Genomic DNA, 27392 nt, shown 5'->3' with positions numbered 1-27392 from the left:
ATATGCCGGAATTTGCAATATTTCTCATTTATTTGTAAATAAAAATTAAATTGAAAACATTTAAAAGTGTTACTGACAAAACGAAAGTAGAAAGGAGGTCATTTCCGGTTTCACTTTGTTCTTTCACAACTATGTTGCTGTTTTGCCCAACATGTGCGAATATTCTGGTGGTTGAGGAAGGCCAGAACTGCTACAGATTTGCATGCAACACATGCCCTTATATACAAAATATTAACAGAAAGGTAATCATTTAAACTTATAAGTAATATTCCTCGGCTGACGCTCATGATATAAATTTTGCTTATTAAAATAGTTAAAAAATCTGGGATATAAATATACATGTATATAATAAGAAGAACAACACAAGTTATCTATCTAGGATTATCTCTAGTAAGAAAGTAAGTAAGTAAATTTTATTTAGAGTTGGTATATATTTATAGGTTATCGTTGATTATGTGGAAAGGTATTAAAGGAATGAAAGATCATCTCAGTCCTATCATCACACTCATATTTCAAAAATCTATTAACACTCATAAAATACCTACAGACTGGAAACATGCAAATGTCTGTCCTGCATTCAAAAAGGCGACAAAAACAATGCCATAAATTACAGGCCTATTTCACTAACATGTATATTTTGCAAAATAATGGAGCATATCACAGCTAGTCAAGTAATGGAACATCTTGAAAAAAACAATATTTTATATGACTTACAACATGGCTTCCGATCAAACCGTTCTTGTGAGACACAACTATTATCTTTCATTCAGGACCTTGCAAGAGACAACAATATTAACATACACACTGATGTCGTTGTGATGGACTTTGCCAAAGCTTTTGACAAAGTCCCTCACAAAAGATTACTTTACAAATTAAAATACTACGGCATAGACAATAATACCTTGGAATGGATTGGTGACTTTTTAAACAACCGAACACAAACAGTCATGCTAGATGGAGAACAATCAGAAAAAATTGGGGTAACATCTTGGGTGCCACAAGGCACTGTCCTTGGCCCAATTTTATTCCTCATTTACATAAACGATTTCCCAGAATACTTACAACACAGCACCTTAAGATTATTTGCCGATGACAGCATCATCTATAGAAACATCAAAAACACAGATGATGCTGCCAAACTACAACAGGATTTAAATTCAGCGGCACAATGGGAAAAAGACTGGTTAATGTCATTCCATCCAGACAAATGCTCCATACTAAGAATTACACAAAAAAAGAAACCAGTCAACCATGACTACATCCTACATGGTCACATTCTCCAAACTGAAACAGCTACAAAATATTTAGGCATAACCATCCAATCTGATCTAAAATGGAATAAACACATCAATAATGTAACAGCTAATGCAAACAGACAACTGAATTTTCTCAAACATAATCTTAAAGTTTCATCACAAAAAATCAAAGAAAGGGCATACATGTCTTTAGTTAGACCTAAGCTTGAGTACAGTTCTTGCGTCTGGGACCCTCACACAAAAAGTCAAATCAACCAAATTGAGATGGTCCAACGCAGAGCTGCTCGCTACACATGTAATAAATATCACAATACCAGCTCTGTCTCAAACATTCTTGATCACCTACAGTGGCCTACATTAGAACTGAGACGTATACAAACAAGACTAGTGGTATTCTATAAGATCATACACCAACACATAGCAATTTACCCTAAAGATCTTCTAGTTAAATCAGACAGTAGAACAAGATATAAACATACAAACCACTTTAAACAAATTCAAACAAATAAAGATTCATACAAGTTTTCATTTTATCCACATACAATAGTACAATGGAACCTACTTCCTACATCAGCAGCAATCCTTTGTACAACAGTCGACGGCTTCAAAGAGCAGATTTCTATATCTGCTCTTTCACAAATATTCTAAAAAATGCATAGCATGTACATAGTTTTAACAAGAAATATACATAGGATAACAATCCACAAAAAAAATAATTAAATCACTGTTATATTTTTACTTTAATTATTTTTTCTAAGCACCAATGCAATGTAACGTAATATTCAAATTTATTTCTTTTTAGTTGTAAATAAGCCACGCATGCAACGGCACGTAATAGTCAGAGTTGTGACTGAGTGCGGAAATATGAAGATAGATAGATAGATAGATTATCTCAACGAGATTGATTTTCTCGCTTGAGCTGGTACAGCGAAAGTGAGAAAAGCAATCGAGTTGAGATGACCAATGATAATCTGTTTATCGCTATTTTACCTATGACGACTTTGTCAATTTCAATGTCAATTTCATTAGCAACGCCACATGGCGTCCTTAGTTTCTAGCGATAATTTTTCCATATCAAGCGAGAAGCATGATATGAAAATTATCACAAAAAAAGATCAAAGGAAAAATGCACAAAATAGCAATAAATACATACATGTAATAACAGAGAAAACATGAGCTCTGATGAGGTCTTTAACCAACTATCACATAAAAAAATCATGCAGCATCATGTAAATACTACCAAATAAAACTAAAAAAAACATTCAATATAATGAAAGCAACTCTATTTGATTTGTGAGCCTCCTGAGTCAAAGTTCATGTGGCAAGTGCCTCTATGTGCATTGAAATGGGGAAATCAGTAAATCACTTGAGATCATAAAATATAACCAACTAAAAGCATAAAAACAATAAATGAATAAATATAAGCACTAGCATTTAATGGTAGATATGTTAGCCTCAAATCTATGTCTGGCCTCAAATCTATGTCCTTTCTGCAAATCTACGTCCTTTCTAATATTGCATCATAGACGTTCCAAATCTATGTCCTGTATTGTCTCACATCTATGGCCATTTTTGGCTCAAATCTATGTCCTTTCATTGACATAAAACATAACAAAACGTCATCAAGGAAACAATGAAAAGTTAACAATTACAGGTGTAAGTACGTCCTTTAGAACGGAGCATTAACTCAAGCCAAACAAACATTGAACAAGTGGTTTATATGACAAAAGCAAGGTTCACATTTTATCTATTAATACACATGGTTTAATTTGCTTTATGTTTTGTTTTTTAAACTGGAGAGAAATCTGTTATAAATAGTGGACTGATGGAATATTTTCAAAAAAGGTCAACTAGAGATTTATCCTCTTGAAAGGTTTTCTGACAATTATCGGGATATCTTTACTAACTCCTACTGTTGGGGAATATTTATAATTCAAAACAAATCCTGCCATGAACAAAGGGACTGCAGTGTTTACATCTGGTTTCTGGAGAGAAGGAATATATGCCAAAACTTAAAGAATGATCCTTCTCCGGGAAATATTTTCATTATTAAAGACATTATTACAAGTTTTACATTTGAAATAAATAGATATCAGCTAAGACCCAACAATTGATATATGCTATTGTGATTCACAAATATTTTAATTAAAAATATAGAGCACATAACTTGTATTTTTAGCAATTTGAGAATTATTTTATTAATATTTAAAAAAACATATAATACATGAATAGATAAAGTGGTATGAATGTCAATTTAACAGCAATATGAAAGAATTGAGAGACAATTTAAGTATGCTGAGGTTGCATTCAAATAGTCATTCTTTAAAAAAAAATATGTGTATAGTTCAATTCTTGAAGACGGCATACAACAATAACACACACATGTAAAGATTTAACCACAAACATGGAGAAATTACTTTATAAAACAAAAATCACACAAGACCGTACTTAAAAAACAATATTTTAAATCAGTGACTTTCTTAGTCCCTGTTTAAATACAAGCGAAATTTACTTATAATTGAGCTCTTGTACACACATGGAGAACACATACCAATAAACTAATTATATTGAACTATGGGAAATGACTTAATAAAAAAACAAACTATAAGGCTGAAATTATTAGATGGGCATAAATTTGCACAATGCTAAAAAGAATTAAAACATTACACAGTTTTTAAGCCTTATCTTTTATACATGTTATAACAATAGATATAGGAAGATATATCATTATATAGGAAACATATATTTAAGAAAAACGTTCGTCACGATCAAAAATTGGCCACAGATTTGAGGCTGAATAATTTTTTAAAAACATAGATTTGCGAATGCCGTCATGATTAAAAATCGGCCACAGATTTGAGGCTGAATCTTATTTATGGACATAGATTAGCGTTTGACGTCACGATGGGCATAGATTTGAGAAACTGACACAGATTTGAGGTCGAACATAGATCTGAGGTTTACATATATATTTTAAAAAATGCATAAAAAGCAGAACAAAAGGCCATTATAAAAAGAAAGAAAGAAATTTCAGCTTTGAGACAGCACTGGGTGGAAATGACATGAACTGCAGTAACATTTTTGACCCCCACACCAGGAATTTATATAATCCGAAACTGGTCAAAAGAAGTCATGAGTCTAGCCTCATTAGGAAGTGAGTTCCATACTTTTGCTGCCTCAAATCTAAAGGATCTTTTACCATAACCATTGATAACTGGAGGTTCTAGGTCTAGGTACCTCAGCAGTGTTTACAAACCTGAAATTATATGAACTGTTTTTTATTACAACTAAATCTTGAATAAATAAAGGACATTTTTAATTAATTATTCTAAAGGTCTCAAAGGCAATTGAGCGCATTATACCAGTTTTTAATGATGGCAGGTTTGAAATCTGCAGGAGTGTTTCGTATGAGCTCTGAGGGTCTTCATAAATAAATTAAACGGCTCGTTCTTGTATTTTTTCTATTTTCCTGGTATTTTGTTCCCCACAGAAATGCCAAGTCAAGGGGCAGTAACTAAAGTTAGACATAATAAAAGGGTAGACAAATGTGAGCTTACTTAGTTTGTTTAGATGTTTCCCAATTCTTTTCAAAACATTTAATTGCCTTGCAGCCTTTTTACAAATATTTGAAATGTGTAAATTAAAGTTTATTTTAAAATCAATAGTAACTCTTAAGTACATGTAGTTTAACCTCATCCTCATATGATATAGAAATACCATTCAAGTCAAACACAATCTTTTTATCATGTGTTTTTTTTTTTGCAAAGAGACATGAGAGAGATAGCTTGAAATTTCTCTGGGTTGGCTTGCATTTTATTGGAAAAAAAACACTGTATTAAAAAAATGCTGTTTTCCTCAAGAGCAGAAATTACATCTTGTAAGGGATTTCCAGACTTTGACAAAGTATTGTCATCAGCATAATTATATAAAGAACATTTTTTTACAAAAAAGAACAAATCATTAATAATTTTTTTAAATAGGATGGGTCCAAGGAAAGAATCTTGTGGTACACCTTTAAATATGTCAAGCATACCACTTAAATGTTGGTTTACTTTCTCTTTGAGAAAAATAGTGTTCAGTCCGTTCAGTACATGTGCAATATGTACATGATGTAGTGTATAGTCCAGTAGTTTAAAAAAAAAATATGAGGAAATCAGCACTATAAAAACAGATAAATCAGCCTAGCTATGCAATATTGATGAAATTCCACTGTCAATATAAATCAAAAGCCCTTTACAAAAGGAAAATTTCCTGAATTTGGGTGTCGTTCTCTTCACAATCATGCTAATAGGGGGAAATGAAGATGATTAATTAGGTATGATGAGAGAGTAACAAACAACAACCACCAAATTAGGGACTCTTTTATTTTGGACAGACACTAGCAGAATATTACTATATATACAAAAGAAGATGTGGTATGATTGCCAATTAGACAACTGTCAACAAGTTAGAGACAAAAATGATGTAGAAATTAACAATTACAGGTCACTGTAAGGTCTTCAACAATGAGCAAAGCCCATATGGCATAGTCAGCTATGAAAGGCCCCGAAAATGACAATGTAAAACTACTTTACTTTATAGGTATATAAATTTTTACACCTCTTCACTTAGATGTACCTTGTTTACCATGTTTACCTCTATATATAATATTGTAGATAGGTAATAGAAAATATCCCAAATTAAAAGAAGTGGATGATGTATTGGGTGGATCATCAGCCTGGGAGAATGTGGATTCTACAGATGGTGAGTTCTATAATGTTAATCCATGTGATTGAATCAGGGAGCTACCATTTGAATATATGGGGGTTGGAATAGGATTATTTTTTTTAAGGCAGGATGAGCAGCTTACAAGAAAAACACCAATCATGCATGACCATGATGACAATGAATGTAAACAAAAAGTTGGGTTAAATTAAGAAAAAAGGAGGAACGAATAGAGTGAAAAATTTAATGGCAGGACAGAGATAACCACTCAAAAAAATGTAGTACAAAATTTTTCAACCTAGTTCATAAGATTTAGCAAACTTCAACTGATGATGTGTAACAATATTTATTTTTTACATTTATGAACTTTTGACTAACAATGACTAATGAGACTTTTGACTATATTCTTGTAATCTACAAAAACACTTTCAAGATTAGCCATTTTTACATGAAATCAATTACAATATTAATATTATTGTGTTGTCTACACTTTGGGTCATACTAAACATGCCTTAAATATTTGCCACTGGACATTAAGCATGTTAAGCATGTTAAGTAACCAACGGTCACTAAATTTATATGTTGAACCTTTAAAGATTACTCAAATTTTATTTTCAGTAACATGTCCAAAATGTGAAAACAAGAGAGCCTTCTTCATGCAGATACAGACGAGATCAGCTGATGAACCAATGACTACATTCTATAAGTGTTGTAGTATGGCATGTTCACATCAATGGAGAGACTGAACTTATGTTTATTTTAGAAGATCTAATTCAGGATGTTTGAAAAATTAGCAACTTAACAAAAAGTTAAACAAAATGGCTAATTTACATGTAGCTGAAGATAGACATGTAGAGCACAGTATTTTCAAGGGAATATAGAATGAGACGTCTGTTGATGATTATGTATAAATAGATATTATAGATTCTGACTGTTAATTCTATTGTATTTGTTATGTTGTGATCAGTTGATTGTTTTTAAAGACAATCTCCATAACAATTTATTAAAATTATGCTGAATATTTATCATGTTATTCAATTATTGCTGATTATTTGAATTGTAATTAAACTACTACATGTACTGTAAATTTATTAAGGAGGCTCGCGGGTATAAGATTTTCAGAAAAAAAAGAAACATTAATTTTTCAATACAAATTTTATTTATTACCTTTAGTAGTTGTTACTTTATCATTTGGTACAAAAATCGTTCCAAAAAATCAATTTGTGTTGACCCCAGGTGACTTTTAAAATGTAGATATCATTGAAAAAGCTCCAAATTATCTCCCTTTGGTGCAAAAATGCCATTTTTTTGCATTAAAATTGAAATTTCTTTTTTAACTTATCGGTGACCTATATTTTTTATTATTGTTTTCAAATAAGCTGTACATAAACTAAATAATTGTAAAATTTGAGCGATTTCTGTAATTTAGTTCTTTTTTTTATTTCGATATTACCGTTTTTTCTCCTATTAGTTCAACAGAAAAAAAAATTATCAACAAAAATGTATGCTTCTTTCGAAGGCAGATTGTGAGTGTAAATGAACCGTGACCCCATTTTTTAATTTCATTTTTCTATAAGTATAAGATAAAGTCCATTTATAGAAAAATATAGAGAAATCCTATATTAAATACAAAAAATCATTTAGACCCGCCAGCCCCCTTAAGACAAAAATGAGATTTTTATTTTTTTTCGATATTGAGAAAACTTCTGTTTAATTCATAAAAAACCCCAAAATGTGAGTTTAAATTATTAGAATTATAAACCTTGTTACATTTTTTCTCAATTATAAAAAATATTACAATAATTTCAGAATTAACAGTACTTGCCATACAAGGAGGGATAACAATTGGTAGAAAATGGTGACACATGCTTTATTTAACAAATAACAAATTTTAGGCAAAGGAACCCATTTACATGCTCTTTCCAAGCTTACTTGCAATAAAGGGAAATGTGGGGTATGTCAATATAAAACAACAGTCCATTTCTATGAAGAAAAAAAACAAAGAAGGTGAACACACAAGAGTATGAGTGTTCATAAACATGACTAACCCACCTAAAACATTATGTGTCTGTCCAAAGTTAGGAGCCTGGGGTTCAGTAGTTGTCGTTGGTTCATGTCCGTCATATTTGTTTTTTTCTTAAATTGTTATGTTATAAATAAGGCAGTTTGTTTTCTCAATTGAATGATGGAGCCTTCTATGGCCAACCTTAAGGTATTGGTTTTCTCATTGTTGAAGGCTGTATGGTTGCCTATAACTGTTTACTTCCACTTCATTTGAACTGTTTTGGATAGTTGTATCATGATCAATCGTACCACATTTCCTTATTTTTATTAATAGAAATCCTTTTATCCGTACTAAACATGCCATTTGTCAATGGTAATGTAGCCCTTCATTTGATATAATAATGAATTGGTAGGATTGTCATTGAGACAACTATATATATCCACCACAGTCCAAAAATGTAAATGTTAACGACAATAGGTCACCAACTAGACTTTAAAAATGAGTGAAACCATACACTGAGCCTAGAATTCAAGGCTCAATAGGTCCTGACATGTCCTAGAAGGTATGCTTCGAAATTAATGATCGTTTCTGTCCCTTACAACATTTGCTTTCCAAGTTACATGTCTTATATCCAATTTAACCTCTTAACAAAACCTTCCTATTGTTTTTAGCTCACCAGGCCCGAAGGGACAAGTGAGCTTTTCTCATCACTTGGCGTCTGTCGTCTGTCGTCCGTCTTCCGGCGTTAACTTTTACAAAAATCCTCTCCTCTGAAACTACTGGGCCAAATTTAACCAAACTTGGCCACAATCATCATTGATGTATCTAGTTTAAAATTTGTGTTTAATGACCCGGCCAACCAACCAAGATGGACGCTATGGCTAAAAATAGAACATAGGAGTAAAATGCAGTTTTTGGCTTATAACTCAAAAACCAAAGCATTTAGAGCAAATCTGACAAGGGTAAAATTGTTTATCAAGTCAAGAACTATCTGCCCTGAAATTTTCAGATGAATCAGACAACCCATTCATGGGTTGCTGCCCCTACATTTGGTAATTTTAAGGAAATTTTACTGTTTTTGGTTATTATCTTGAATATTATTATAGATGGAGATAAACTGTAAACAGCAATAATGTTCAGCAAAGTAAGATTTACAAATAAGTCAACATGACCAAAATGGTCAGTTGACCCCTTTAGGAGTTATTGCCCTCTATAGTCAATTTTTAACAATTTTTCGTAAATCTCCATGATCTTTTACAAAAATCTTCTCTGAAACTACCGGGCCAAATTAATCCAAACTTGGCCAAAATCATCATTGATGTATGTAGTTTAAAATTTGTGTTTTTTTACCCGGCCAACCAACCAAGATGGCCGCCACGGCTAAAAATAGAACATGATGGTTAAATGCAGTTTTTGGTTATTACTCAAAAACCAAAGCATTTTGAGCAAATCTGACAAGGGGTAAAATTGTTTATCTGGTCAAGACCTATCTTCCCTGAAATTTTAGGATGAATGGGACAACCCGTTGTTGGGTTGCTGCCCCTGAATTGGTAATTTTAAGGAAATTTTGCTGTTTTGGGTTATTATCTTGAATATTATTATAGATAGAGATAAACTGTAAACATCAATAATGTACAGCAATTTAAGACTCAAAAATAAGTTAAAATGACCAATATGGTCAATTGACCCCCTAAGAAGTTATTGTCCTTTATAATCAATTTTTAACAATTTTCATAAAATTGGTAAGTTTTTACTAACATTTTCCAATGAAACTACACGGACAAGTTCATTATAGATAGAGATAATTGTGAGCAGCAAGAATGTTCAGTAAAGGAAGATGTACAAATACATCACAATCACCTAAACACAATTTTGTCATGAACTGTCTGCTTCCTTTGTTTAATTCACATATGCCAAGGTGAGCGACAGAGGCTCTAGTTATTGTTATCTGTTCTCTTGCAGTAAATGCATAAAATAATTGTCAAATATAAATATATACCAGCTTTGATTATTTGGAATATTTTCTAATTTTCACTTACTACATGCAGAAAGCTCGACATAGGGATAGTGATCCGGCGGCGGTGGCGTTAGCTTACTTCTTAAAAGCTTTATATTTTAGAAGCTGGAAGACCTGGATGCTTCATACTTTGTTTATAGATGACTCATGTTACGAAGTTTCCGTCAGTTACATGTCCAATGTTCTTGACCTCATTTTCATGGTTCAGTGACCACTTGGAAAAAAAGTTCAGAATTTTTGTAATGTTGAATTCTCTCTTATTATAAGTAATAGGATTATTATATATGGTATGTGCGTATCTTGCAAGGTCCTCATGCCCTTCAGACAGTTTTCACTTGACCTCGACCTCATTTCATGGATCAGTGAGCAAGGTTAAGTTTTGGTGGTCAAGTCCATATCTCAGATACTATAAGCAATAGGGCTAGTATATTCGGTGTATGGAAGGACTGTAAGGTGTACATGTCCAACTGGCAGGTGTCATCTGACCTTGACCTCATTTTCATGGTTCAGTGGTTATAGTTAAGTTTTTTGTGTTTTGCTCTGTTTCTCTTATACTTTATGCAATAGGTCGACTATATTTGTTGTATGAAATGCTTGTCAGGTGTACATGTCTAGCGGGCAGATGTAATTTGACCTTGACCTCATTTTCATGGTTCAGTGGTTAGAGGTAAGTTTTTGAGTTTTGGTCTTTTTATCTAATATAAATGCCAAAGATCAACTATATTGGGTGTATGGAAATATTTTATGATCTATATGTCAGTCCTTCACATTTTATTTGACAATAGCCTTAGTTTCACGGTTCATTGCACAGTGTTAAGTTTTTGTATTTTGGTCTTTTTTTTTTAACTATAAGTAATAGGTCAACTATATTTAATGTGTGGAAGCATTGTTAGCTGTACAATGTCTGCCTGGCATGGTTCAGCTGACATTTACCTCATTTTCATGGTTCATTGGTCTTTGTTTAGCTATCTTGGTTAATGTTAAGGTTATGTGACAGTTGTAATAAAGCTTTATACTTAGGACAATCAACATTATATCAATGATTAGTAAAGAAGGCGAGACATTTCAGTGTGTGCACTCTTGTGGTTCAAAAGTGATAATTTTCGAAGGGTTAACTATTTCGCAGTGGTGTCTTGCCATGACTTTGTTTGAACTTGTTTGTATTTTTTTGGCCTTGAAGGTTTGTCCCGAATATTTCATTCATATATCACATATCAAATTTATTCGTTCATATTGTATAAATTAACGTTTTTTGATTGAGTTAAGCCTGCCAATTAATATTTACCGTGTGTTTTTCTATGTTGTGATGTTATGCTATTGTTTCAGAAACAGGAAAAGGTTTGGATCCATTAAAACGTTTAATCCCGCTGCAAATGTTTGCACTTGTCCCAAGTCAGGAATCTGATGTACAGTAGTTGTTGTTTGTTTATGTAATTTATACGTGTTTCTTGTTTCTCGTTTTTTTATATAGATTAGACCGTTGGTTTTCCCGTTTGAATGGTTTTACACTAGTAATTTTGGGGCCCTTTATAGTTTCTTTTTCAGTGTGAGCCAAGGCTCCGTGTTGAAGGATGTACATTGACCTGTAATGGTTTACTTTTCTTTAAATTGTTACTTGGATGGAGAATTGTCTCATTGGCACTCACACCTCATCTTTCTATATTTATATAGACATTAAGCAAAAACAACCAGTCATTCTCATGCTTTACGGTTTAAAGGTAAAATTATGCCAATGTTGAACAATGATAGTTGGTATGCATGGTAATTTATTGCTACACCGTATTTGCAAATATTGTTTTCTATGGAAATTATAGTGCCCCAGTCCCTCTTAATGGTTCTAAAATTAACTGTACCAATTTTCCTGCACCTGAAAATTTCACATAGTTTACAAATTATTGTTTGTTATGTGGTTTATTTGAAGGGATCGACTTAAAATAAGTGAATGGTGTTTGGTATGCAGTTGATTAGCATCGAAATTGTTTAACCATGTACCTCATTCATGGTTCATTGACTTTTAATATTTAATTATTACTATTTTAATTTTAACATTTGCATAACCAAAATGACAAAAAGTCGAGACTTATCTCTGTGATAACAGTTTATTAAATATTTTTGTCATTATGATTGTCAGTTTTTTTCTCGATTTATGAGTTTGAATATCCCTTTGGAATTTTTCGCCTCTCTTGACAATTCAGATTTAAATGCGTTGTCTAACTGTGCAATTTGTGCGAGTATGACAAGTTTTTATCTTAAAGATGAGTGAGTTGACAGCTGTAATAGGACAAACTACAAAACATTAAAGAAAAACGCAATTATAATAATTAAAGATAAAAGATAAAATTCGATGTCAAATAATCTAACATTTAAAACAACAATAATTGTACAGTTTTTTTTTTAAATAAGAATAATTCTTTTCCCCTTATTTTTCATATCTTTTAATGATTGAAGTTAGAATACATATTTCTGAGTTCATACTTGCTGGGACTGTTCTGACGTCTTTCGGCATTTTTATGATGTGCTTGGTCCGTGCTAGGATTATCCATCAAGTCCTTGCATCACACAAACGACTACCCATACAAAACCAAATATAAAATGAAAATGAAAAAAAATCATGGCTATACAAAAAAGATAATTCCCCGAGTAGGCAATTTGTTAAAATATTACAGACTGGTACAAGTTGTTAAATTTATTTTAGATTTGATTACTTCTTTTAGGGGGAGAGAAAAGAGTGTATTACAATAATATGATTAAATAAACACCTTGAATGTTTCATCTTTTAAAAAACATCAATTTCGTTTTCACTGATTTATTAAAGTTGCGGTTTAACCAGCTCGTAAAATGAATCAGTTTCTTGGATTAATTTTCACTTCCCATCAGATCATTAATAGTAAAGGTTTAATTATCATGATGGGTGGAGTTTTGGCCAAATCAGTAGCATCTGACTAAAAGCAAGGTCAAAATGACATAACATCTTTCGCCAGATCTGATTTTTTATGCGTAGAGTATGCATTTTCTATATCTATATATTCAGATTTGTTGAAATGGAATGCTTTCTTACTGGTCAAAACCTAATTGATTTATGGTTACAAGCGAATCCTGAAGTATCTGCATGGTACATGTGTGAATTATATTGACGTTAATGGAGTACAAGTAGGAAAATCCTTGTTTATTCAATTGTGACATATTCAATTGTGTCATGAAAATGAAGTTTTAAATGAGTTTAGCACCTAGATGGGTGCCCTTACATGCCTGATGTTCACACATGTTGTTCCTCCGCCATTTTTCGTCAAAAGCCTGTCTCAGATTTCCAAAAACATCAACAGAACAAATTGTATACCCAATTCAATATAGTGATCCCGTATGAATTGAGGTTGCAAACTTTATCAAAGATATATTGGAGAATAAAACTATGTATACAAGAATCTATAAAATATTTTGGGATGCTATGAATATCACAGAAGCTAATTGCATTCAAGTGTGGACATCACAATATAGCTACTAATTTCATAATACAAATTTATGTATGTCATTATGCAATTTTCCCCATTTGAAAAATTAATCTTTCGTCTTTCTTTTGGTACCTCATTTATACGATTTAAGGTTGGATGAAAGAAAAAACATAAGTTAAAAGTTGTCTAATTGGGGGTGAAAAAAACTTTGTATTGTGCTACCTTAAAGAAAATAAAAATAGATGTCAAATAGTCTAAAATTTAAAGCACATCATATTAATTTCAATAATAGTACGGTTTCTTTTAACTGAGAATACTGCTGTTTTCCCTTTTTTTTCGTATCTTTTAGCCGTAGTTGGCACTACATGTTTGGAATGCTCAATGCTCTTTAACTTTGTACTTGTTTGGCATTATAACGTTTTTGATCTAAGCGTCACTGATGAGTCTTATGTAGGTATCACCAGCCCAGTAGTCAGCACCTCGGTGGTGACATAAATATATTTTTTATAAATTTCCGGATACAAAACGTTGAACCATTTGAAAAACTAAGGATTTTCTTATCCAAGGAATATAATACCTTAGCCGTATTTGGCACAACTTTTAGGAATTATGGGGTCCTTAATGCTCTTCAACTTTGTACTTGTTTGGCTTAATAACGTGTTTGATCTAAGCGTCACTGATGAGTCTTATGTAGTCGAAACGCGCGTCTGGTGTATTAGATTATAATCCTGATATCTTTAGTAACTATTAATGATTGAAGTAAAATATATATTTCTAAATGTATATTTTCTGGTACTGGTAGGATGTGCTGTTGATGGTACACCCATCAAGTACTTAAAAATCACACAAATACAAAATCAAATATACAATCAAAATGAAAACAATTATAACTATAATCCTGAGCTGAAATATTACATGCTGTAAGATATAATCTGTAAGATTTATTTTGGTTATTAATGCTTCTTTTAGAAGAGGGATGAATTTATTGGTAGAATTATTGATGATATGCATTTGATATTAAGACTCATCGTGTTTAAATTATTATTTTGTTGATTTCACTAAGCGTTTTAAATGTAATGGAAAGTTTTTAATCAAGAATTTGAAGAGAATGGAAACAAGGGAATAGGATTTATAAAAAAAAAAGACAATTGCCTTAAGGATATATTCTTCTGAGTTTTCAGTCTCGTTCAGTCTCGTTGAAATCTCGTTCTTGAATTATTTCCTAAACATATGATACAAGTGGAAAATATCAATAAATTCTAAAAATATTATAATCAAACATAACTCTGTGAAAAAATTGTGTATTTACAATGAACAGTTTTTGAGTAATCCAGTTTTCCAATTTTAGGACCAATCAAGTCAGTATTTTTAGCGAAAATTTTGAGAAAATGGGTGAGGGATACAGAAAATCATTTAACAAAAATCATGTATACATCCCATATCATGTATTTTTTCAATCATTTATAACAAAAAAGTTGAAATAATATGCATTTTGTTCTTAAAACTGAGAAAAATCACAAAAATAGAAAATAGACAGCATGGTAAAAAATACACAAAAAAGCGTCAAAATATTATAAAACTTTCCTATATTAACACCTACCTATAGTTTTTTTAAGTAAAATTTATTCAGATAGGTCCACTTCATCTTTATATAAAGTATGAAACAAAGTTAAATTGTGGAACTGTGATTTTTTTCACGATAATAGCCCCAAAATAGGTAAATATCCATGAAAAATGGAAAAATCATCAAAATTGGGCATTTTCAAAGGGCCGTAGCAAAAAAAGAAGTGCACCACCATATGATTTTTTCTTCACCAATTATTTCGTTACAGTCTTATAAACCCAAAAATCAGGTTAAGAAAAAAAGTTTAATTCTAGAAATTTTTGGCTCTTCAGAGGTGTACATCCTTAAGCATGAGGCAGTCATCATATTGATGTCTATTTTATATAATTAGAAAAAAAACACGATAGTTGGAATAAATAGTTCATCTTTTAAAAATGTCAATTTCGTTTTCACTGATTTATTAAAGCTGCGGTGTAACATGAAACAGTTTCTTTGTTTAACTTTCACTTCTCATTAGTGCAAATTGGAACCACATCTTTTTAACAGTTAAGACCATGCATCAAACTTGGCAATACCGTAACTTGGTGGATTACATCATTGAGGGTAAAACAAATCCGAAAACTGTTTAATATTATGTAAAAAGTTAAAGCACGTAAGGTTGTTGGACCCATTTTAGATTATATTTATTGTGTTTGTTTGCATAAAATAATTTTCTTATACGCAAACAGGTGTAAAGTAATCAATCAAGCAATGCTTTACCACTTGCATCATATTTATTCCTTTTTACAATTTAAATGTATTAATATTGTTGCTCAAGGTTTATTTCTTACCTGGACGAAGTTAAATATTTGTATATCAACGTATATTTTGTATATTCGATAGATCTTATCTCAACCATGTTCAAATCTGTTTAAGTGTACTTAGTATTTCTTTATTTTTATTTCCTTGGATGCATGTTGTGATATTTGGAATTTTATATTTTAACCTACATGTATAATACGGGATGGTTTGATAATGTATTTTGAAATATTTGTGTGTTATTACACATAAACTATTATTTGTAATGTACGTACTTGATGATCATGATGATTGTTGTTTACAGTTTTAATCGATAGACTGATAGAGCGGATTTTATAAACAAGCAACATGGATTGTTGTGGACCAAATTCAATACGTATAAAAAGTAAGTCATTAACCGTACTAATTACACATTCCAAAGGCTAAATACTGGGCGGCAGTCATCGTAAATATTTACCATGTTTACACTAAAATCATGTATGCAAAATATGTAGTAGAGGATTTAAATAACACAAGTTTTAAAAGAGGATATGAATGGGGTTTTGATAGTAGATAATAATGGACATAATGTGCATAATAAAACGCAAACAATGCAGCACGAGGAACAATCGTTATAAAAGGAAGTTGAAATATAAAGGATAATTTTTTTTTTATAAAAGTATATAGAAAAATCGTCTTATTAATTAAAGAATATAGAATCAAAGGACTCCAACCAGACCCTCTTGATGAATTCAGTAATGTTGACTAATATCTAGTTTTAGAAAGTATCACATATGATTTTGAAGATTATGTATATAAATGTATAATTTAAAAATAAGACACATTTTTAATGTGCTAAACGATCAATATTTTTCATGATTCAATTCTCCGAAAAACACATAAATGAAGTATTCGGTCAACAAAACAGTCCACATATAGATACCCTATAAACATACATGTAGCTACACATTTAAACAACAACACAAAAAAACTAGAGGAGCGAAATATATGCTCTTCCTTTGCGAAAAAAAAATGTTACAAGAATAAAACTGAACATTTAGAGTATTTTATATTAGAATTGAGTTAACTGATTCTTAAAAAAAAATACTGCATAAGGTTTCGTAATGGAGACTGCATTAACCAACCCATTAAATTCTTCCATAATATCAACATGGAATATTTATGTATGTCCCTGTCCCAAGTCAACACCAGTAATTCAGTGGTCGTCGTTTGATTGTGTGTTACATAATTTTTTTTCGTTCATTTTTTGTACATAAATTAGGTTGTTAGTTTTCGCGTTTGAATTGTTTTCCATTTTTATTTTGGGGCTTTTTATAGCTGACTATGTAGTATGGACTTTGCTCATTGTTGAAGGCCGTACCGTGACCTATAGTTGTTAATATCTTTTTCATTTTGGTCTCTTGTGGATAATTGTCTCATTGACAATCATACCACATCTCCTTTTTTATACATACACTATTGCTAATCAATATATATATCTATGTATTATACTTTATTATAGAGCCAACAGGACGAGTAGTGAAAACCGGTTACTTAACGATTTATGAAGGTATGTTTAATTAGAGGTTACTCTATATTTGTTACAGTAAGTAGATGAACTTAGGACTTACACGTAATTACTAAAATTTAGGATTTATATGCAAGTCCTGTTTCACTTAGTTAATACAGGTAATACCTTAACCTGCCCAGTTACTACCAGTGATTACTAATCTTTGAATGAATTTTTGCACCTATTTGCTAACTGATAAAACAAATGCAAAATTATACCAAAATCTGTGTAATACCAGCACATTTACTGTTTCGTGACCTCAAGTTGGGAGGTCTTATAAAAGTCAAACTCATGCAAATTTAAAAAAAAACCCTGTTATCCATTTTTAAAACCCTAAGTGATGTTTAAGAGCATTCAGTCTTAAAATAAGTTTGATTTTTTACGCAAAAAGTACGCCCTCCAATCCCAGTCCTTCAATCTTATACTTTCTTGTTTGGTTTCTTAAATTCTGTCTCAAAGTTTGAAACAAAAATATCAAGCTATTAAATAGCTGTAAAAATTACTAAAAAAATATCAGTGATTACCTGTACTTACTGAAGCAATACGTAAAAATACATGTAATCACTAATTCGACTAGTTATTACAGGTATTTTCTTTATTATTTTGCAATTACGTATTATTCCTAATTTCACCTATTTACTGTAATATATATACATATACTAGTATATAGTTTTTCTTTATCATATGAAACGACAAGGTCTTCTACATTCAGTGCATTTACTTACATCATATAATTACATTAGATTTATATTTGATTAGATTCCGTTAATTCGATTGATTGGTTAATCACTATCGGAAGGCTCTCTTCTTTCATAGTTTATGTCTACACGTGCTGTACGTGACGACATTTAAAACAAAAAGCATAGAGCTCACATAAAAAGCTTTAGACATAACTTTCACGATTAGAGTTGAATTATTAGCATTCAATTACAAGAATTCAATTTTTCTATGTATTGGAATGCATTATGATTTTATATAATATTTAGATTAACACAAAGAGTGTTATTTTCAGAATCCTTGAACTGTCCTCAAGTGATTGACATGTTCTTAGGAGATGGTACAAATGATAAATTACATGCCAGTCAGAGAGAAAAAAATAACAATATCTATATTTTATAAGTCAGATAATTTAGTCAGATCATAAACTTATCTCAATTATGTTTATAAACATGCATAATACTCACAAAAAGAACGACAATACAAAATGAAGGATGACAAAAGAATTGCCTCATAGCTATTCGAATAAAATATGTTGAAAAGAAAAAAGAAAAACATCTAACTACAAAACCTATAAAAAAACAAACGTATTCTGAAAAGTGAGCAACAAAAATAAAAACTGATCGCTACAAAAGGTTAAGCATTTCTTGCTCCATGCGCGATACTCGTCCTAATACAAACAAAATTGTATGAGTAAGTTGTACTGAAATAAATTGAAAAGTTAGACGATCTTTATTTCACAAAGATATTTTATTACATGTGAAAGATTGCGTCGAGCAGCTTTGATATAAAAGAATAAAAAATGTACAACGTTCAATGTAACCGTAAAAATGGAAATAAAACTATTTAGATAGCACGTCTGAATAGCTTTTTATTTTTATTTACCTTCACTGGCAAATCGCACAGCCAACGAAATTTTTAAATCTACAAATGGATATGATTTAATTAATGGAGCACTGAGGACAACATATTCACACAAGCCTCGAATAGTTAACTAATCTTTGCCAGAAGAAAAATATTAGAGATGTAATCATGATTATAGTAATAGAATAGGGGCATTTCAAATATAACATAATACACATGTACATAATTATATTTTGACGCTCTTCTAATCTAGTATCAGTTTAAGCTGTTTTTACTTTATACAGAAGGGTGTTTTTTCAACGGATGGAAGTCCCGTTACTTTGTGTTGTATGACGACAGTAGTCTCTTATGGTACCAGGACCGCGACTATTACCACCACAAAGGTGGTATTAAACTGAAGGTAATCATTTTGAATTAAACACATAGTACGTTATGTCAGATCAACTTTTGAGCGTTTAAATAGTGTTAAAATTTATCAAATAGCTTTCTTAAGATGTGAAGAGACAATTTGTTCATCCTTAAACGAATCATCATCTTTCGGTCTCAGGTATGTCTCGGATGACAGTATTTGTATTTGTGTATTGTTTTATATGTCTATAACGAAACTTTACATTCAGAAGTTACACTTTATAGTATAAATAGGACAATCTAATTCCCAGATTTCATATTTATTAAAACAGCATTGAGAAAGGTAATTTCAGCGTCTTTTTTAAAGCGAAAATCGTATCAGAGCAATAAAAAATTGAAGTTTAGAAACAAAAAAGTATCGTACAATCAAGGCTTCGAAAAGAGAAAACAACACTTCAAAATGTTTTGCTTTCCAAAAACTAAAACTGTAACGTTGGAAGTTCAAAGTTCAAATTATTACAGTATCGCTCTGATTTCTTTAAAACAACTAGGAGAAACACTTCAATGCTCAATAATTTACAAAAATATAAAAACATATGTTAAAAATGTTTTGACAAACTTTACTAATATTCGGGCTATCATCATTTACAGACTCATTAACCACTCAATTGTGAACCAAAACTTAGACCAAGATATAATGCAACCAAACGTTAATATCAAACATTAATATTTGTATATCAAATTGGTTTTCCTACATTTCTCTTTTCTGGTGGTATCTATGACAAGGCGATTTAACAATCATTCCATGGGTACATCCTCTGGATGTGACCTATCCAACTCCATTTCCTGATCTTAATGGTGCTGGTTATGCTGCACATGTTCGCTTATTGTAGCATTTCCGCGATGGATATCATAGTTGGCCAATATATCTTAAAGACTCTACGAAAGTTCCTGGTGTTGAAGGTGTAAGTCTATCTCCATCTCATTTGCTTATCTTCCAACATTCTGCCCCATATAGCATTTATTTATTTACTTAGATGGTAGCTAATTTCATGGCAGTTGGACCAATGTGTCTTCATACAGCTGGATTTCCTCAACTTCCGAAAGGCAGACAGGTTATACATTTAATGGGTGTTCCAGACATCTTCAAAAAGGGAACCAAAAAAGAATATATTAAAATGAACTGGGTTCTATTTACTGCAGGTGATGAGGACATGATGTAAGTAACTTATAATTGATCATAATGTGTGGTTGGCTGTGTTGCCCGTCTAATTAGATATAAGAAGGCGTTATGTTTTCGGTCCGTCCGTTTGTTGTTCTTTCTGGTTAAGTTTTTTGTCGAATTTAGTTTACTTTTAACTGAAACTACCTACATCTGTAAGATGTGATATTTTGAAATATATACGAATTTAAAGCATTTCAACGTTGAGACTGACAAAATATGTTGTGAAAACGTTCTAGACGATATACATGAGTATCATAACGTCGTTTGTGTATGTCACATCATCATCGGTTTTAATATTATGCAATAGTAGTGTTCCGATGTTTAAATCTTATAAAGTATAAGGAGACAAAAACTGAGGGAAACAGAATGAAAGCGAAAGAAATAACGATCAGAATTTTCTGGTATCTATTCAATTATGAACATGAGGCATTTGCGCTAATCAATCAACAAATTCAAAATAACAATCAGTTGTGGTGTCTTTTTCAGTCAATTTCCCTCATAACTTTATTGCAGCTGTTTTGTAAAAGGATCACAACCCTTTTAGAAAAGTGTGTATACTATGAAGAATACCGCATCAGGGGGCTGTTTATCGAAACTCTCCTAAGATCGGTCCTAAGAATTTCTAGGACAGAAGTTAGGATAAAGTTAGGACCAACTAACGACACGTCTCAGCATGCACATCGAAGCTATCTTAGGAATATCTTAGCTAGGACGTCCTAACTGATGTCCTAAGTATTAGCGAAAAAGAAAATACAAACCGAATATGAAAAAAAAAGAATTATGATATCATATTTTATCAATAATTTTATTTCAAATATGGTTAATTAGAATCTAATAACTAATAATATGTAGTTTTGAATTAAAGGTAATAAATATTTTTTGTAAAATAATTGTACATTCAAACTGTATGAAACAAAGCATGACACACAAAAAATAATTAACAAACTAACTGTGAAGAAGATATATAATACGTAAAAATCACAACATGTTTTTGTCTAATGAGTGAGTTAAATTCGAAGTGTCACATTTTCATTCTTTAACAATGCAAATCTCTTGCATTATTCATATCATTACGGAGAATTCCAACTATTGTTATTAATTTTACTACTGCTTTAAAAATAATACGCATGAAAATGAACAAAAGACGAAATTCGAATGTTTCCTAAAGTTAGGATCATCCTTAGACCATCTTAAGACACCTAAATTGGTGTCCTAAAGTTAGGACAATTCCTAGAATTTTCCGAAGTTGTGACATGTTTGATAAACCCATTTAGGAGAAAGATGTGTCCTAAGTTGGTCTTAGAACACGTCCTAATCCTAAGAGAGCTTCGAAAAACAGGCCCCTGATTCTCATCTCTATTTCTCTTTTATTGCTTACAGGGCTTGGTTGGAGGCAATCAAACCAACGGTAGGTAAAGTAAATCTTACTACTAAGATTAATATACCATTATATATGTATCTTAAGAGTTGAACGAGATATTTTATTACAACATTCACGACTGCAAATGTAATGCGTAAGAACAGTTAAAACAAAAAAAACAAACGATACACTTATAAATTGCGTTTTCATTGTTTTGTTATCGTCATTGGCATCATCATCATCATCTTCGTCTTCTTCTTCTCCTTCTTCTTCATGACTTTTGAACTATTTTGAATCGAGTGGCTGAGTCTTTTGTAGACAAAACTTGTGTCGAGTAAAAACAATGTTTACCCTGGTATTTTATGATAAATGATAAAATCGACCAACAAATAATTTGACATTTTATATTGATTGTATTTTTTTAAAGCTGCCACCACCTCCTGCAAGACCTGAGCGTCCTCATCATTCGATCAATAGTCATCAGGCTGGGCCATCTCCACCTACAAATGTTGTGCAATGTAAGTGTTCAAAATAATAACAGAAGACACCCGAAAGATCAGATTTATTAACACAATTAACCGTTACTATTGAAAGAATGTACACAAATTGATGATTAAGACATAAAAGAAGAGCGAAAGATTTCAAAGGAAATCCCAATCTAATTCTAGTTGAAAACAGCACTGCCATTGGAACAGTATTAAAACACAGCGCAGAAAGCTAGACTGTCCAACATGAACGCCATTAAATCGACGGCTTGATATAACACTTTTTAAGTAACTGATCGTTCATGCTAAAGTTATTTGATTTTTATAATGTTTTTTATTGTTGAATGGAAGATTTATATCTATTATGAATATATTTACTTGACACGATAATAATTTGCCACGATTGTAACTGAATTTTCTTAGAAGTTTTCATGAAAAATTAAGTTGTCGAACTATGAAGATTTTGAATTGACATTTCGTATAATGGTGACTTACAAATAATTAAGTTGTCGAGTTATGTTATGATTTCAATTCCTATGATCGATATAGTCAAGCAGTTGATTTGACAGTTTTTTAAGACATCCTTCGTTTTTTAATTTATATTAGATTTCGGTATTTTTGTTAATTGTTTTCTTTCACTTTTATCCCAGGCATTGATTACTTTAGCCGTATGTGGCACAACTTTTTGGAATTTAAGAACCTCAATGCTCTTCAACTTTGTACATGTGTGGCATTATAAATATTTTGAACGTCACTGATGAGTCTTATGTAGACAACACGCGCGTCTGTCGTTCATATTATAATCCTGGGACCTTCGGTAACTTTTAACAGAGGTTTCCCAGGATTTGTCTTTTTATATAACTACTTTTCCCATTAAAAATACACATAAATTCCTCAGTTTTGTCCATACTTATAATGTGCTGCCACATGATAACCATGAACATACAAGGTGGATAGTATATTTCCCTAATAGAAATATACATTTGATTATTACTGCAGGCAGGATCATTCATGTTTTGTGGTGTTAATCCATAGGTATCTAGTTGTCTTATTAATTTGCTTAATAAAATAATTGCTTTATAAAACAAATTCTTAAAAACAATTGCTTAGATACCATAACTCACCAAGTAAGGAAGCCAGGTTCTGGCGATTTTATTTGCGTTGTTTTTTTTATAAATTCTGTGACTTCCTATTTCATGCAAAAAATGAGTCTGTAGCTACTAAACATTAGGTTGTTCTCATTTATGATTAGCGGGAAATAAGACCGTCGTCGATTGTTCATGTTTCAGAACAAAATGTTTGTTTATGGATACAAAACAATCCTGGGAAATGAAATCAATGGCCCCTTCAAGCCCCTCAAATCAAGAGTGGGTGCCTCAGGAGCGTTTGTGGCAAATGACTGCTTTGTTATTTCAAAATCGTAGTTAAGTATACACCTATTCATGATTCACAATTTATTTCAGACCAACCACAAGGTCAATTACCTGGGAATAGGGAGGAACGGAGTAACACAGACTTAACAACTGGTAAATGAATGTCTGAATAATAAACCAATACTATGTATTATATGTAATTTTGTAGCACGTTTTCCATTAAATCTTACATCATTTTTATGCCCCACCTCCGATGTAGAGGGGAGTTATGTTTATTTTATCTGTAAGTCCGTTTGTTCGTCCGTTCGTCCGTCTGTCTGTCTGTGCCGATTCATGTTTAAGTTTTGGTCAAGATATTTTTGGATGAAGTTGAAGTCCTACCAACTTGAAACTAACTTCCCTATGATATGGTCTTTCTGATTTTAAATACAAATTAGAGTTTTTATCCCAAATTTACGGTCTACTGAACATACAAAATGATAGTGGAGTGGGGCATCCGTGTAATGGGGACACATTCTTGTTGTTCATGATGTTATTGATACGATTAGTGTTGCCTTGATTGTTTTTATTGATCTCTTGCTATTCGATTCCTAATCAATACAGAGAAACACTCATTCAACAATCGCATTTTAATATGAAATCAACAAGTGTTTGCCTCTAAACCAAGACTTAGTCAATGTTAACCTTGAATGCACGACTAACTTAAATTCGAATAACATAAGAAATGTTGCCTTTCAAACATTTCAGGTCACAAAAAGACACTAACACTCCACAACACCGATTTTTCAGGTTGATAACAACATGAAACCATATTGATTATGAAAACAAATTAGTTAGAATATTATTTACATAGTGTTGGTGGGACCGTACACGTTATACACGGGATCAGTAAAGGAGTACTAGTAACTACTTTAAAAGCCATATTTGGCTCGTACAGCTTTTAATCACATTAAGGCCTAGAAATGCAGGTGTCGACAGGGTAAATATTTAAGTGAGATATTAAAAATGTCGTCATAAGGATAATAAAAGGAGATCTTTGTTGAATATGCAGAGTCTGTACGTGTTCGTTATTTAAGAAATGATATTCATTGAAATATATATAGGTGTAAGTTAAAATGTCATATTGTTCTTTTTAGGTATAATCCTTGGAGGAGCCATAGGCTATGGTCTTGGTGGTTATGGACCAGGCTGGGGTTGGGGTTGGGGATGGGGATGGGGACCAACTCCTTACGGTGGATACTGGGGAAGTTGGAGTGACTTTGGGGACGGTGGAAGCGTCAATCACATTGACTATGATTGTGGTAATGACAATGACTACGGGTATGATACACACGATACTGGTGACTTCGAGGCTGGAAATGATGGTGCTGGAGGGGACTTTGGTGATAGTGGCGGTGGTGGTGGCGGTTTTGGCGGTGGAGATGGTGGTGGTGGTGGTGACGGTGGTGGCGATGGTGGAGGTGGCGGAGGAGGATGTGGAGGAGGCGGTTGTGGCGGTGGTGGATGTGGTGGTGGGGGTTGTGGTGGCGATTGAAGTAAAGATAAAGAGTATTTTAATCTTATGGAAAACTCTAAATTGTAAAACTTTCATCAACATTATTTTTCCCAAAGAAAAGTAATTTGAAATGAATGATTCTATCATTGTGGGTCACTGTGCTTGTAATTTGTCATCTTTAAGAGAAAAACTCGAAATTATAGAACATATTATTTACGTAATTACTCCAAAGAGAGGGAAATTAAAACGAATAAATATATACCCTAGTGGGTCAATTTTTTTTTGTTCCTACTTGAAGCTATATTCTCCTGTCATAGTTCGTTTAACATCTTTCAACGAAAAATTTATTTTGTTATAAAATTTGGACTCAATAAACTAAACGACTGACTAGTGGTTAGTATCTGTAAGTTTCCCTTTTTGATGTTATGATGAAATATAATGCACTAAATTTCTTTAATCGTATGAATATCTATATTACTAAAATTACGAGGTCCAATTTGTCAGCCGTCATCACGTAAAAACGACGAATCAAAGAATTCAACTTTATATATTACTAATATAGTACAAAGGTGTAGATTAAAAATTACACCACTCCAGGCCCTTTTGTTTTCCACGTAATTAATATTGCCAAGAAGTTCCGGGTCGAGTCCGATACCGATACCAATAGTATATTCATCTGTTACCTATTACCTTACATTTTTGTATCTACATGTTCTGCAAATGACAGGCGCACCACCAAACGGTGTCAGGATATGCTATATGCATGGGTCATTTTCTCAGGGTTGACACTACTAAATTGTCAAATTTTTACCTATTGCAGTATTTTAATCAGTAAGGCTTTATAAGATAACAATACGAATACTAAAAATAAGGCGTATATGTACAGTTTTCAATTTGTTAGCGGGCATGACGTAAAACAGCCAATCAAAGAATTCAACTTTATTTATAACTAATATAGGACAATGCTGTTGATTAAAAAATACTCCATCCCAGGACCTTTTGTTTTCCAAATAATTAATATTACCAATAATTGATAAGTTCCAGTTAGACGGTTTCAAACAGAAAGATTTGAAAGCAGAGAAAATTGTGATAACTATCTTATAATCGGCATGACTTTATCAGATGACAATACTAATACAAAAATAAGTCTTGCGTATAGTTATATACTTTAATTCAGTCACGGACCCGCGATATTACGGGTGTGTTCTAGTGTAATATATCAAAGTCAGTATTTATTTAATTACGATCAAATATTTGCAAGATTGCTTTTTGTTTTCAATGTAATCAATAGAAATATCTGATTTCTGATAGCTGTGATTATTATCAGACATTATTACATTGATTGCAATGCATTAAACTGATTTCCAGAAACACCGATCATTTCAACAATAGGCGTTGTCAATACGTTGTAAATTACGTCGGATCAAAACAATTAATGGTTACGTAGAAAAAGATATAGTTCCGTTCATTTTCTACTTTATTCATAAAAAAGTATTTGCCTATGTTATAAAAAGAAAAACTAATCAAAGTAAACAAATATCGAAAAATATTCCACTTTTAAACCACCAACACTGATAATGTATTCATGCGTACACGCATTTGTGAAATAATGTGTTGTTTGGTCACTCGTTTAATATTTTTCTCTATTTGAATTCTTCGATTAGTCATTCTATAATTATGAAAAATATGTCTATCATGTTTATCTGATAGATATTATATTAGATTTTTTATTCATACATATTGTATCTTAAGTTTACAGACCATTACAAATCACTGGAAATATTTTGTATTATATCATATATTTTTCTTATATTTTTCTTATATATACAAACAGTGTTTTCTTCACTTTAATGAAATATTTCCATATGTATGCTTCTAATTTGGTGCATTACAGTCATCAGATTAAAGACGTAGATTCGATTGATTAAATGTTTAACTGTTGTTTGCTTAAAACATGTATGAACATTTAAACTAGAGGCTATAGAGAGTATGTGTCGCTCTCGTTGGTCAATGTCCATATTCCGGAAAAAACACTCTCTAACATTGTAAATGGGAATAAAATTCTTGACAAATATCTTCGTGTTATTGTTCTTATATTGCTGATCATTTATTCTGTTTAGTTTCTCGATATCTTCTTTCTTTAGTTTTTGCTCAAAACCGTCTTCGCTGGACAAGGGTTACGA

At 31.8% G+C, this 27392-nt stretch overlaps 2 protein-coding genes across 3 annotated transcripts; both read left to right on the top strand.

The window, feature by feature from the left end:
* The first annotated feature begins 96 nt into the window (after positions 1 to 96).
* On the top strand, positions 97 to 6983 carry LOC134689635 (DNA-directed RNA polymerase III subunit RPC10-like). Its single transcript, XM_063549601.1, has 3 exons — positions 97 to 242; positions 5912 to 5999; positions 6579 to 6983. The coding sequence occupies exons 1-3, from the start codon at positions 132 to 134 to the stop codon at positions 6704 to 6706; spliced, it is 327 nt and encodes a 108-aa protein (XP_063405671.1). The 5' UTR covers positions 97 to 131; the 3' UTR covers positions 6707 to 6983.
* Positions 6984 to 15820: 8837 nt separating this feature from the next.
* Positions 15821 to 27283, top strand: LOC134690947 (heterogeneous nuclear ribonucleoprotein A3-like). 2 transcript variants are annotated; one of them, XR_010102063.1, is made up of 9 exons: positions 15821 to 16178; positions 17295 to 17342; positions 19208 to 19323; positions 20309 to 20490; positions 21877 to 21904; positions 22284 to 22374; positions 23805 to 23867; positions 24851 to 25778; positions 25842 to 27283. XR_010102063.1 is itself a non-coding variant. In XM_063551124.1 (8 exons), the coding sequence occupies exons 1-8, from the start codon at positions 16142 to 16144 to the stop codon at positions 25246 to 25248; spliced, it is 963 nt and encodes a 320-aa protein (XP_063407194.1). In that variant the 5' UTR covers positions 15821 to 16141; the 3' UTR covers positions 25249 to 27283. The 2 variants fall into 2 exon arrangements, 1 of the variants encoding a protein (XP_063407194.1); XM_063551124.1 differs by having other exon boundaries at positions 24851 to 27283.
* The last annotated feature ends 109 nt before the right edge of the window (positions 27284 to 27392 follow it).

The sequence above is a fragment of the Mytilus trossulus genome, chromosome 11 (genome assembly GCF_036588685.1).
Source record: "Mytilus trossulus isolate FHL-02 chromosome 11, PNRI_Mtr1.1.1.hap1, whole genome shotgun sequence".
Taxonomy (NCBI): domain Eukaryota; kingdom Metazoa; phylum Mollusca; class Bivalvia; order Mytilida; family Mytilidae; genus Mytilus; species Mytilus trossulus.
Note: the sequence above shows the minus strand (reverse complement) of the source record. Positions and strands in the feature narration are given on the sequence as shown.

What these genes read in the sequence shown, in the direction of transcription:
- LOC134689635 (XM_063549601.1), top strand. Translation starts at nt 132, where the DNA reads ATGTTGCTGTTTTGCCCAACATGTGCGAATATTCTGGTGGTTGAGGAA. An exon ending in TACAAAATATTAACAGAAAG is followed by an intron (nt 243 to 5,911) that starts GTAATCATTTAA and finishes ATAATATTGTAG; the next exon opens with ATAGGTAATAGAAAATATCC. An exon ending in GAATGTGGATTCTACAGATG is followed by an intron (nt 6,000 to 6,578) that starts GTGAGTTCTATA and finishes TTTTATTTTCAG; the next exon opens with TAACATGTCCAAAATGTGAA.
- LOC134690947 (XM_063551124.1), top strand. Translation starts at nt 16,142, where the DNA reads ATGGATTGTTGTGGACCAAATTCAATACGTATAAAAA. An exon ending in GCAGGTGATGAGGACATGAT is followed by an intron (nt 20,491 to 21,876) that starts GTAAGTAACTTA and finishes TATTGCTTACAG; the next exon opens with GGCTTGGTTGGAGGCAATCA. An exon ending in ACCTACAAATGTTGTGCAAT is followed by an intron (nt 22,375 to 23,804) that starts GTAAGTGTTCAA and finishes AATTTATTTCAG; the next exon opens with ACCAACCACAAGGTCAATTA.